Source organism: Gigantopelta aegis, chromosome 15 (genome assembly GCF_016097555.1).
Source record: "Gigantopelta aegis isolate Gae_Host chromosome 15, Gae_host_genome, whole genome shotgun sequence".
Lineage (NCBI taxonomy): Eukaryota > Metazoa > Mollusca > Gastropoda > Neomphalida > Peltospiridae > Gigantopelta > Gigantopelta aegis.
Genome location: NC_054713.1, coordinates 40,464,523 through 40,478,646, shown reverse-complemented (window position 1 = coordinate 40,478,646; position 14,124 = coordinate 40,464,523). Strand labels below are relative to the sequence as shown.

General features: G+C 34.3%; 1 protein-coding gene across 8 annotated transcripts in view; it reads left to right on the top strand.

The window, feature by feature from the left end:
• The window catches only part of LOC121389972 (basement membrane-specific heparan sulfate proteoglycan core protein-like), a 299,120-nt gene that overhangs the window by 183,626 nt on the left and 101,370 nt on the right, over nucleotides 1-14,124 (top strand). For 4 of the 8 annotated variants that reach the window (XM_041521661.1, XM_041521663.1, XM_041521657.1 and 1 more), the window contains 8 exons: nucleotides 502-639; nucleotides 3,600-3,713; nucleotides 4,589-4,702; nucleotides 9,589-9,719; nucleotides 10,365-10,506; nucleotides 11,123-11,266; nucleotides 12,274-12,393; nucleotides 13,895-14,026. In XM_041521661.1, coding sequence (XP_041377595.1) covers nucleotides 502-639; nucleotides 3,600-3,713; nucleotides 4,589-4,702; nucleotides 9,589-9,719; nucleotides 10,365-10,506; nucleotides 11,123-11,266; nucleotides 12,274-12,393; nucleotides 13,895-14,026 — 1,035 coding nt within the window. Of the gene's footprint in view, nucleotides 1-501; nucleotides 640-1,279; nucleotides 1,397-3,599; nucleotides 3,714-4,588; nucleotides 4,703-9,588; nucleotides 9,720-10,364; nucleotides 10,507-11,122; nucleotides 11,267-12,273; nucleotides 12,394-13,894; nucleotides 14,027-14,124 lie in introns of all 8 variants that reach the window. The other 4 variants (XM_041521656.1, XM_041521660.1, XM_041521659.1 and 1 more) reach the window with 4 other exon arrangements.

The following is a 14,124-nucleotide window of genomic DNA, read 5'->3' as shown; positions in this document are numbered from 1 at the left end:
CCTTGAACTAGTTTTCAAAAATTTGAGAGATTATTTATTTTATTAAAAAATTTAAATGAAATTACATGTACCTTCGATAATTGTATTTTCAAAAGCTCTTTACACTATTCTATTATAAATGCAGAATTTTAATATTAATGTTAACGATTCATCTTTCTTTCTTGATGTACACTCCTTTGTTTGACACCCAATAGCTGATGTTGTTGGTGGTGGGGTTTTTTGTTGTTGTTGTTGTTGTTTGTTTTTTGTTTTGTTTTATTGTTTTTGTTTTGTTTGTTGTTTTGTTTTGGGGGGGGGGGTTAATGGGTTTTTTGTTTTTCATGCTGAGGTATTGATAAAGGTTACTCTATTTTGTTTTTAAATGGGTGAGCTTAGTTTCAATATGCTAATTAATGACAGTTAAAGCACCTAATTATAGGCCCCCCAAAAAAAGGTTTAGAAAATTGGGTTAGAGAACTCTTCCGTGAAACTTCGACAAATTTCTTATAATACATTAATCAGAAGCAGCTACTCTCCCACCACCCATACGAACCTGCAGCGAGGACCAGTTTACCTGTGACAGCGGAACGTGCGTACCTGCCGAGGCCAGGTGTAATCGGCAGTACGAGTGTGATGATGCCTCCGACGAGAGAGACTGTCGTAAGTGGCGATTTCTTCATGCCTACTGCCACTCCAGAGTAGAAACCAGAATGAAGATTCCCTCTGCTTTTCATAATATACTTGTACCTGTACCTGCTTGGAAAGAATTTTTGTTTATATATATATATAATACACCTGCTCGAGAAGAAATGATCACTATAGTGTTTTCTTCATGCTTACTGCAACACCAGAGTAGAAACCAGAATGGAGATGTTGATCCTCTGCTTTTCATAATATACCTGCTTCGGAAGAGATTGTCCCTCTTTTTGTTTTAGATTTGTATAAGAGCATGAATCTGTAGAACTCAGCATCATCTTATTTCCCCAGTGCATTTTATGAATGATCTGCTAAAATAGTGAAAATGTTTTTAATAATGCAGCTTTAATTATAAAAATTTTAGGAAATTTGCCTGTCTTTACTATATGCCCCTCCTACCTAAGATATGCCCCTCCCTCCTATCACATTGCCCCTCCCACTTATAATATGTCCCTCCCACTTATTACATGCCCCTCCTCCTAGCTACGGAATGAACTACTTACTACATGTACATACAGAAGTTTAGTATGTTTGGGTTATTTTTGCATGTTGAATGCTTTCGTTGCATGTCATGTTACCTGTTATCTTTGCATGCTGTTGTCAGACACACGTCGTTGCCGTGGTGATCAGTTTACTTGTGGTGACGGCCAGTGCATTGATCTTGAACTTCAGTGTAATCGACGATATGACTGTCATGATGGCTCTGATGAGAGAGAATGTTGTAAGTTAACGTAATCTAAAAATAGCAGTGACCCTTTTCAAGGTCATGGTCAAGGTCAATAGAATACGGTTAATAGAATGTTAAATTAATATTTTGCATGTTGAATTGAATGTTAATAGGCATGTCTGCATGCATTTCTAAAATTTCTGAACATAACCATTGTTATATTAATATGTAAATATAACGGATTTAAAGCAGTGCTTACTGGCATGTATAAAGTTTGAAATTTCTATAAGAGGATAATATAAATATGATATAAATTTGTTTAATGTCTTGTTATAGATTTGTTGTGTTTAGACTTGCACATATCTGTTATATTCTTTTTCCAATTTTGTAAAATGAAAAATGTTTTGTTAAACAAGCATACGTTTTGCATGGGACATAAGGTTGGGTGTTTTTATGATGTGGTTCATTTTATTGCTTGTAATGCTTCAATACATTTATTCATTTAATTGTACAAAGTCTTTTCACCTTCTTTCAAAGTGCTTAGGCCTAAAAAAAAAAAAATCTGTGAACCTGATGCTACCTAGAAAAAAAGTACCGGTGATAGAAAATGTAGAATTTTTCACTAGTCCACCAAACAAGTACATCTAGAATATTTTTACTTGTCCAAATAAATTGTTTGTCTTATTCAAGTACAAGGACAATGTTTTTGAGTGCTCGAAATAAAATTGCACTGAACGATTTTGCTTGTCCATATAGGACTACCACTGAAGACTGAAGTACATTTTACTTGTCCATATAGGACTACCACTGAAGTACATTTTACTTGTCCATATAGGACTACCACTGAAGTACATTTTACTTGTCCATATAGGACTACCACTGAAGTACATTTTGCTTGTCCATATAGGACTACCACTGAAGTACATTTTACTTGTCCATATAGGACTACCACTGAAGTACATTTTACTTGTCCATATAGGACTACCACTGAAGTACATTTTGCTTGTCCATATAGGACTACCACTGAAGACTGAAGTGCATTTTGCTTGTCCATATAGGACTGCCACTGAAGTACATTTTACTTGTCCATATAGGACTACCACTGAAGTACATTTTGCTTGTCCATATAGGACTACCACTGAAGACTGAAGTACATTTTGCTTGTCCATATAGGACTGCCACTGAAGTACATTTTACTTGTCCATATAGGACTACCACTGAAGTACATTTTGCTTGTCCATATAGGACTACCACTGAAGACTGAAGTACATTTTGCTTGTCCATATAGGACTGCCACTGAAGTACATTTTACTTGTCCATATAGGACTACCACTGAAGTACATTTTACTTGTCCATATAGGACTACCACTGAAGTACATTTTGCTTGTCCATATAGGACTACCACTGAAGACTGAAGTACATTTTGCTTGTCCATATAGGACTGCCACTGAAGTACATTTTACTTGTCCATATAGGACTACCACTGAAGTACATTTTACTTGTCCATATAGGACTACCACTGAAGACTGAAGTACATTTTGCTTGTCCATATAGGACTACCACTGAAGACTGAAGTACATTTTGCTTGTCCATATAGGACTACCACTGAAGTACATTTTACTTGTCCATATAGGACTACCACTGAAGACTGAAGTACATTTTACTTGTCCATATAGGACTACCACTGAAGTACATTTTACTTGTCCATATAGGACTACCACTGAAGACTGAAGTACATTTTGCTTGTCCATATAGGACTACCACTGAAGACTGAAGTACATTTTGCTTGTCCATATAGGACTACCACTGAAGACTGAAGTACATTTTACTTGTCCATATAGGACTACCACTGAAGACTGAAGTACATTTTGCTTGTCCATATAGGACTACCACTGAAGTACATTTTACTTGTCCATATAGGACTACCACTGAAGTACATTTTACTTGTCCATATAGGACTACCACTGAAGTACATTTTGCTTGACTAAGCTCATTTTTACATATCGGGACAAATGGACAAGTGGGTTTTTCGAACGTTGAATACATACATATACATGCATAACATTTTATCTGGACCCATACATCTGAATGTAATGGGAGAAAAAGAAAAAGAAAAAAAAAAAACATGTTCCCAGAAGCACACAATGTTTTAGGCTTTATTGGCATTTTTACCATGTCTTAGGCATGCTTGAGCCTATGTCAGACATAAGCACGTGTCCAATGGTTGAGTAATTCATTGACTTCAAACTATTTTCAGCCGTTGGTTGCCGCGACGACCAGTTCACGTGCGCTAATGGAGAGTGTATTGCTGCTGCCGACCGGTGTAACCGTCGTTACGACTGCCGCGACGGAAGTGACGAATCTGATTGTCGTAAGTACATATTGTAATATATTCTAAGACAGTTTAAATTGACATTGGTTGAATGTTTGTTTAAATGAATAAACGTTATTGCAGACACCATAAGGAAATAAGAAATAAGAAAATTTACAAAATGTTACTGAACTGTAAATGCTTAATAGTATAAATTTTGTCAGTTCTGTGTATAGAAAGAACAGTTTTTAAAATGGTAAGTTGTTGTATTAAATTGGTCAATTCTTGTTACGGTACATTAAAATGTTACATTCTGGGAATATTTCGTTTTCAAAATTTTGATTAGCAACAGTTGTTACCGGTAATTGATTGAACATTTATTAGCAACTACTATTTACTGTTTAAGATATTGTAGTGATCTCTTAAACTTGCATGGTGAATCACGACACAATATTAAACAAAATGTTTTCTTAAGTTAAAATGATAAGTTGTGATATTATAACGTTAGGTTAAAATGGTATATTGTAAATTGTAATGGTAGGTTAATTGCTATATTAAAAAAGTAAGTTATTGCTATATTTAAAATGGTAAATTGTTATATTAAAATGGTTAAGTTACTGTAAAATTCATATTTTATATATAAAATGGTAAGTTTTTGTTATAAGTTATAGTAAATTGTATGTTACAATGCTTAGTTGTTGTTGCATTAAAATGATAATTAATTTGTTATATTAAAATGATACGTTATTGTTATATTTAAAATGGTAAGTTATTGTTTTATTAGAAATGAGACTTATTATCATTTCATATACTAATGCCCATTGTGAATGGGTTTTATTGAAAACGGTTTATGATTATGAAGTTTACGAGTAGGTGAATATTCAAGATATTATTTAACTTTCGTGTGCATTCATTATGCCATGTTTCCCTGTCAGCCCGCCCGTGTCGCGGGTATGAGTTCACCTGCGAAAACGGGGAGTGCATACCTAAAGAACATAGATGCAATCGGCGCTATGATTGCCGTGACGGAAGCGATGAGCAGAATTGTCGTAAGTCGAAAATTTGCAGCATATTGGTTTGTGGGACACATTAACATCATCCAGTTCACGAGTTTATACAAATTATTTAATCACTGAATGTACATGTAGGTACTAACCTATTCATCGATTATAATTCCATCTTTGTTTTTGTTTTTTTTTCTCCTTTCCTTTTTCAATGCAATGCTAATCAGCAATGCCGTGGAGGTTTTAATTCTCGAATACATGTTTTTTCATATGAATTACATTTGATTTGTTTTCCACAGCATGTTTTTTTTTTGCTGTGAACATTCTTAATTGCAGATGTTGAAATGTAACAATAAAAAATAAACATTGTTAAGGATGACTTTTGTGTGTTCTGGTTTTGACATTGTAGCCTCAATTTAAAGAGTCCATGAAGCTACATGTATCTTTTGACATCCCACATGTTTAAAATCTGTTGTTTTTTACTACTAATTATACCTGTTAAATTTTCAAATAATTGAATTCAATTTTGTGTTCACGTTCAGTAATTATTGCTGTATTTCACATTTTTGTAACAAGATATTTTTAGTTATTTAATATATTAATTAATACAACTAAAGACATTAAAAAAAAAATTTTTTACTTATTCCAAAATTCCTAAAATAATTTCACACATTTATGCAGGCTATACAAATGTAATATTTGAAGGTTTGAAAAAAAGTTTTAAAACAAAGTTCTTTGTATGAAGTTCTTCTCAGAATTCTTTAAAGTTTAATTCAGTCATGACAATCAGGGAAATTCGGGGGGTGGGGGGGGGGGGGTGCAAACAAACTCCCTTTTGGTGATAATTTTTCTTTTTTACAGTTCTTTGCCTTGAAATATCTAAATATTAGACATAAAATATACTTGTTCATTACAACAATTCCATTAAAATAATTTCTAATAATGTCCATGGCCAAATAAATGTAAATTGTAGACAAGAATAATTTTACAAGTTGATTCACTACAATTAAAGCAATAAGTTTACCCCTCCCCCTTTTTCCACCCCTACAAAAACCTTTATGCTGTGAATATATGTGAGACATCTTAGATCATCATTAACCCAAGTTTCTGTGCTGTTCACACTCTCGTCTTGTGTGTTATATATAATACTGATGCTGTTTCTCATTGTAGCAATAAAATTCATATTACCATCATGCTGCCTTGGGTGTTTTAAAGTTGCTATAGCAACAACAAGGTTGCCATGGCAGTGCTGCATAAAAAGCTGCAAATTCATCTCTAACTCACTGTTAAGGAGAACTGGTCACTATAGTTTTGGCACAAGTGTTTTATAGTAGCAGATTTCTGTGGGCTTTCCCCATTGAGTTTTGCCTCTCTAGTTAAAACAGTTTTTCTAGTCTTTTTGCCAGTTGGTCTCTGATTAAATGTATTATTCAACAAATGGTTTGTTCCTTTTATTTCTTATTTGATGCAAGAATTTCAGAGATCAAGCAAATGAGTTTTAATCTTTGAAGGGGCAGGTAGGCACAGGCTTATGGATTCCCAGTTGTTTTTATACCTGTACGCCCATCTATGATGGCTCGTATTATGGTATGCTGTCCGTCTGTTAACTTGTTCTTGTCTGGATCATATCTTGCATACAGATGCATACAGGACTATCAAACCTTACATGCAGGAACAACTTGGGATGGTGATGTGTCACGTACTATTACTAGTTTTACTTTAGGCCTAGCTGATGTATTCTTAAATAAGAAATTCATTCCATTATTTTTCATACAATGTAAATGCAATAATCCTAGATCACATTATATGATGCGACGCAACTGTAATTCACATTATCTCGCCTTCATGTAAAATTCTTTAATCTCATTGGTTGTTTGCCGTTGGACAAATCCCTTATCCCCTTGTGGGAGGAGCCAAATTCTCTTATACCCCGTCTGTAATTTCCAACAGTTTCCAGCCGCCCCAGTTAATGCTAAAGCAATAATTAGATTATAAATAACATTGATAATCAATCAAGTATACATAATTAATTTTATTTTTACTATAAAATACACTATTTCAATACTTTTAAAAGCTGCAATGTTGAACTCGGCCACCTAATTACGGTCATGGTGTTATTGTATTAATGCGCGATTAGCAACAGTTGGGGGTTTTTTGGGGTTTTTTTTTAATATTTTTTTTTTTTTTACTACATACATTTCTGATAAAAAAAAGTGTTTTTTATTTTATTTTTATTAATATCTGTTTCAGACAATTTCGTATTACAAACATTTGAAGTTAAAAACTCGTTTATCGATGGAACTATTTTTTGTCACTGGCAAGTGGTTTCGTTCGCGTCCGCGTGGTACGGCTCCATTAAAAAATTGTTAACAATTATTGTCTGGCATTATTTTGATTATTTGGCTATATGGTTTAACATGTCGGCAAGATAAATTCGTTGTAGAAGCATCTCTCGGGGTATATGGCTTTTTATGTACCCTCTGTGTGCTCTTTTACCCCCTCGCCTTCGGCTTGGGGTAAAAGAACACACAGAGGGTACATAAAAAGCCATATACCCCTCGTGATGCTTCTACAACTTATATTATGCAACGGTTATTGCCTGATCATGTTTAGTTGTGTCAAATGCTGTCAGTCTGACTAAAAGTCAGTCGCAGACGACTGGTTTTTCAATGCACACTACATGACTTGACTCATCTCGACTCGATATGACTCAACTCTATTGTTGAGTCACGTCACATTGTATATTGTGATCTAGGCTTTAGTGATACTAGGTTATAAGAATACTTTATGAACTGGTGTCAAACTTGTTGACCAATTTTCCTTAACAAGCTGGGTTCTAATAATGTATTTATAGATCATCTTTTAAACCAGTTTGTTGTTTGTCATGAATACATTGCTCTTGATTTGTGTGATATGTTTTAACAAAATGGTGTTTTCTGTGTTATTTAATTTAAACATTTGAAAGAAAAAACCCAGGTTAACTTGAGGGTCTGGCAAAGACAAATGTCCCAAATAACTGAATGATTGTTACATAAAAAGATGAAATTGTTCAAAATGTGTAAATTGCAAGTTAAAATTAGATACATATATATAATAATAAAAAAAGAAAAGAAAAGTGAAATTAAAAAAAAAAACCAACCCCAGAACACATGAATATTTTTAGGGCTAGATATACAGGTAGGTTAGTTTACTGTTTTAGCAGTTTCGGCCATTATGTGAAAGGACATGGTTGGTGCTATACTGTTTTAATGTAATTTGTTTGTGTAATAATTCTTAATAGATTAGGTTTCAAACCTAGCAAAATCTTTATGCTGGCTTTGATCTTGAATATATTGCTGTTTTAATAATCACTGTTTAAATAATCTGTTCATATATCATTCTCTGTTGTATAGTTAATACAAATATATTTACATATACATCTGTTGTAACTAATGATGTCCTAGAATAATATTATTGAGAAGTTAACTGTATGGGACAACTCATGCAAAACACATCATTTTTCTTGTGCATTTTCATTGGTCATCAATTAAACATCTAACCAATAAGAATCATTTTACCATTGTGTACAGTTATATACATTGAAGCTTACTAAAGTGGCCTTGAGCTTTACAAAATATAAAGCAAGTAAAGAATTCATTTTAGAGGACATATTTCATTGGTTAATTATTTAAAAATTATTAAATAGCCAATAAGATTCATTCTATCATTTTACAATTATTCAAATGTTAGTCATTTGATAATTTTTAAATATCTAATTAAAATCTAAATATCATTTTATTATTAAGAGTGAAATTTAGATTTTTGTAAGATATTATAAATGTTAATTATTAAAAAGTGAAATTTAGAGTTTAATGAGATATTACATAATTTATGTTAAATAGAAATTATATTATTATTGAGATTTTGTAATTATTTTGGTTAATTTAAATGTGGATTCTGATGCGGCATCATGAGGCAGTTGCTGGTAACAGTTACTAGATATGAATTACCAATATTGATTAAAGAGAGTGAGAAGGTGGGTGCATTGGTATTGCATCTCACCACTGAGTCATTAACACTGGCTCTGGGTGGGAGCTGGTAGCAGGCTGCGAACCCATTACCTAATTGTACCAGGCTCAAGACAGATGGTTTGACAGATGCCACTGATGCCAGCCAGTATGTATTATGATGGAAGGAAATAAGGAAACACATGAAGTAGTAAATGGAGATTATTATACGAGCTTGTGTGTCATACTGATTTTACGAAACGAGTGTCAGGAGTTTTGTATTGCCCGAGCGAGAGCGAGGGTAATCCATAAATCCTGACACAAGTAGGGCCCCTCCCCCTCCCAAAAACATGGCCAACTACTAATAGCACTTGTGGTAGATCAGATAACTGGGAGAACCTTTTAAATGATGATACAAGAATGAAACTTGGTACAGATGATTTCACCGGGGCATTCTTCAAAAATCTGATTAATGTTGACTGCTACCAGAACTCTCATCCATAATATGAAGAAGTTATCTGTGTTACTGACATTGAGTCCCACACACCATGACTGATGTAACAAAGGCCGTGCTATGTACTATCTTGTCCGTGGGATGATGCATATAAAAGATCCCTTGCTGCTAATCAGAAAGAGTAGCCCATGAAGTGGCAACAGTGGGTTTCCTCTTTCTATATATCTGTGTGGTCCTTAACCATACGTCTGACACCATATAACTGTAAATAAAATGTGTTGAGTGCATCGTTAAATAAAACCTTTCCTTCCTTCCTTGAGTCTCATATTACAACTCTATATATTTTATACAGGTGTGCCTATTCTAATAGTGAGTTAAATTTGGTCTCAGATATGTGTTCCCTCACTTCTTTCCATCAGTATAGAAATGGGGAACCTATGAATTCAATAGCTTGTAATTATCACTAGCAAGATTTTGTTTTTTGTTTTTAGGTGAACAGAGATTTGAGCTGTCAATAACTCCACAGCAGATGAGGGTACGAGAAGGGATGGATGTCTTCTTTGAGTGTCTTGCCTCGGGGTCACCCCCTCCGTCGGTGCGCTGGAGCAGATCAGGGGAGAGGGTGAGTACAGGGTAGTAGGTTCATGATGGAGAGGGATCACCCCCCTTATTCTGTTCAGTAAAGCAGATCACCCACCATTGGTGCAGTGGCATGGCTTATATTATATTAGGGCTGGAGCAGATCAGGGGAGAGAGTGAGTTCAGAGTGGTAGGTTGATGATGGGGAGGGATCACCCCCTCATTCTATTTAGTAAAGCAGATCTGAGAAGAGGGTTAGTAATACAGTTTAATGGGGAGAACAAGATCAGGTTTGCCATTGTTTGCAAAAATTGATGATTTAAACTAGATGTAAGTTTTGTTTACGGTAATGATAAAGAAATCTATAATATTTAAAAAGACGAGAAACAACTTCCCGTTATGTAAGATTTTAAAATATTATCTCCTGCTTCTGTTATTTCTGATATGTTGTGTGATATTTTTCCCCAGGGTCTTGCAGCCACAGCCACTGTGGAAAATGGTGTTATCACCATTACAAATATCAAGTATTATCCCCTGCTTCTGTTATTTCTGATATGTTGTATGATATTTTTCCACAGGGTCTTCCAGCCACAGCCACTGTGGAAAATGGTGTTATCACCATTACAAATATCAAGTATTATCCCCTGCTTCTGTTATTTCTGATATGTTGTGTGATATTTTTCCCCAGGGTCTTCCAGCCACAGCCACTGTGGAAAATGGTGTTATCACCATTAAAAATGTCAAGTTGAGCGATGCTGGGGACTATGTGTGTTCTGCCGTTACCTCTGCTGGAACGATCCAGGAAACTGGAAGACTTCAAGTAGATTTCAGTAAGACTTGGGGTTTTTTTTTAATATAATTATACTGATAGAAAGAAATAAGAGCTTAGATCACACCAACACTAACAGGAGTGACTGCAACCAAAACTCTCATCCATGGGGTCAGATGAATATATTACTGAAAGTCAGTGTCACAGTAACTAGTGACGTTCAATCTTTGTACCTGTGATGTTAATAGTGACTGAAAGTTTGTCTACAATACAAAGTGTTCCCTTATTTCTTTCTCTATATAATGATGAATTTTGTTCAGATGTTTTTCACATCTCACAAGGATCATTTCGAAAAAAGTAGAACTTTCAGTTTTTTTAACATTTAATGATAAATTTTGCATATAATCTCTTTCAGGAATCATTCAGAAATCTAGGAACTGTGATATACATGTAGATTTAGTAAAACTTTCTATTTAATATGGTTTCTCCAAGTTCGTTATTCATGTTTTTTCTAGTTGGACCTCTGACTTATTTATTTACTTACTTACTTACTTACTTACTTACTTACTTACTTGTTTATGTATTTATTTATTTATTTATTCATGTATTTACTTGTTTGTTTATTTATTTACTTACTTACTTACTTACTTACTTACTTACTTACTTATTTATTTCAGTCGGCCCTCCCACTCGAGGACCTGACAGTGGCCCGTGTCGAGCGGATGAATCGACCTGCAAGGACGGTCAGTGTATTCCACGAGACTACGTCTGTGATGGAGAACAGGACTGTGCTGATGGCTCAGATGAAGGCAGCAGCTGCAGTATGTATTTATATTATGTTTGGTGTTTAGAAAGTAGTACATTAATTAATAGGTATGTATGTATTCCATGAGTAATATTCAACATTGTGTTTAAAAAGCATTACATGAATTCGGTAGAATGAATACTGTAAGTAATATTCCACAGAATGTTTTTGAACTTAATTTTTTTTTTTTTTTTTAAAGAAAAGTAATAAAACAGTATGCTAAATACAGGAATATGGCTTTCAGCTTTTTATCTGATATCGTCATAATTCCCACTTTTTTGTGCATAAAATAATTTTTATGAAGTATACTGAATTTAATGTGCATTGCTAAAGAAATTACCTTTATCTATTTATGGTATAGACTTTTCCGCTTTAAAAAAATCATTTCGTCTTTTATTTTTAAGTAAATAACACATTCCTATGAATATAATTGTAAAAGCTTTACAATATACTTACCTTCATTTTTGTAATATATTTTATTTTCCCCCACAGCTCTTTGCATTGTGGTTTTACATGATGATCTAGTTTTTATTTTTAATGTAAATTATCATACCCATGTACTTACCTTTGTTTGACCCCCAATAGCCTATGTGTATTTTTGTGCTGGGGTGTCATTAAACATTCATTAATTCATTTGAATATACGGGCGGGGTGTAGCTCAGTGGTACAGCGCTCGCTTGGTGCACAATCGATCTAGAATTGATTCCTGTCGGTGGGCCCAGTGGGCTATTTCTTAGTCCAGCCAGTGCTCCACAACTGGTGTAACAAAGAATGTGGTATGTATTATCCTGTCTGTGGTATAGTGCATATAAAAGATCCCTTGCTGCTAATCAAAAGGAGTAGCCCATGGAGTGGCGACAGCGGGTTTTCTCTCTCAATATCTGTGTGGTCCTTAACCATATGTCTGACACCATATAACCGTAAATAAAATGTGTTGAGTGTGTCGTTAAATAAAACATTTCCTTCCTTCCTTTGTTCGAATATACGGTAATTGATTAATAAAAATAATCCTGTGTTTTTTAGGTGTCCCACTGCCTTGTGAACCGAATGAGTTTAAGTGCAACAACGGCCGATGTGCAATGAAGATCTGGCGATGTGATGGTGACAACGACTGCGGGGATGGATCCGATGAACTTAACTGTCGTATGTAGTTTTGTTACAAACTCTTTCATTGGACGGATCCGATGAAGTTAACTGTCGTATGTAGTTTTGTTACAAACTCTTTCATTGGACAGATCTGATGAACTTAACTGTTGTATTTAGTTTTGTTACAAACTCTTTCATTGGACAGATCTGATGAACTTAACTGTCATATGTAATTTGTTACAAACTCTTTCATTGGACGGATCCAATGAACTTAACTGTCATATGTAATTTGTTACAAACTCTTTCATTGGACGGATCCGATGAACTTAACTGTCATATGTAATTTGTTACAAACTCTTTCATTGGATGGATCCGATGAACTTAACTGTTGTATGTAGTTTTGTTGCAAACTCTTTCATTGGACGGATCCAATAAACTTAACTATCGTATGTAATTTATTACAAACTCTTTCATTGGACGTATCTGATGAACTTAACTGTCGTATGTAGTTTTGTTACAAACTCTTTATTTGGATGGATCTGATGAACTTAACTGTTGTATGTAATTTGTTACAGATTCTTTGATTGGTGGAAATAATACCATGTTTATTAAAGGCACTGATCATAGTTTTTAGGCAGTTACTTTGTACCCCTGATCTGGAAAGAATTTAAAAGGGATTATCCTAAGTTTGTAGCCATGTTGAAAGATTTGTGGCAAATAAAATATTTTCACTTGATTAAAATTACAATTGTCTTACATTTTCTTGCTTAGAATATGAATATCTCTAACCAATTCATTTCTGGACATCGTAATGTTTTGTAGTGTCTCAATATCGATTTTTGTCTAACATAACTGAATACATACAAATTTATTATTTCTTCCAACGGCAAAGCAAAATAATTTAGTCAAAGGTATTTATATGACATTGTATAATGCTTTATATTTAAAACATTAAAAAAGCAGGTTGTGTGGTTTTTTTTTTTTTTTTTTTAGCGGTAACAAACACAAGTCCGTTTAAAAATGACATCCATAATTTCGTAAATCTTAATGTTAACCTATTTTCAGCAATGCTTACATTAAGCATAATATAATGCACTCCATTGAAAATGGAAACCCCTATTTTATTATTACAGGCTTCAAATTACTAGTGTTGAGATTGTTTATATGACTGTGTTCTCTGTCTATTCCAGCAACTCTGGGGACGAGACATAGCCCAGTGGTAAAGCGCTTTGCTTGATGTGTGGTCGGTCTTAGATCGATCCCTGTCGGGTAGCCCATTGGACTATTTCTTGTTCAAAGGCCATGGTATGTGCTATCCTGTCTGTGGGATGGTGCATATAAAAGATCCGTTGCTACTAATGAAAACATTTAGTGGGTTTCCACTCTACGACTGTGTCAAAATAACCATATGTTTGACATCCAATATTCGATGATTAATAAGTCAATGTGCTCTAGTGGTGTCATTAAACAAAACAAACTTTTTATTTCCGATGCCATATAACCATAAATACAATGTGTTGAGTGTGTTGTTAAATAAAACATTTCCTTCTTCTTCCAGCAACTCGGGACCCTGGCGCACCGTGTCGTGCTGATGAATACAAGTGTCTGGGAGGGGACCAGTGTATTCCAGCCAGTTACCAGTGCGACGGAGAAATCGACTGTCAGGATCGGTCAGACGAGATCGGATGTGGTTAGTTGGCAATACTGTAAAATACTTAATTTTCGCGTGGAATTTATTTTCGTGTTTTTCACTTTGAATAAAATTTGTGAAAATAAATTCCATTGAAA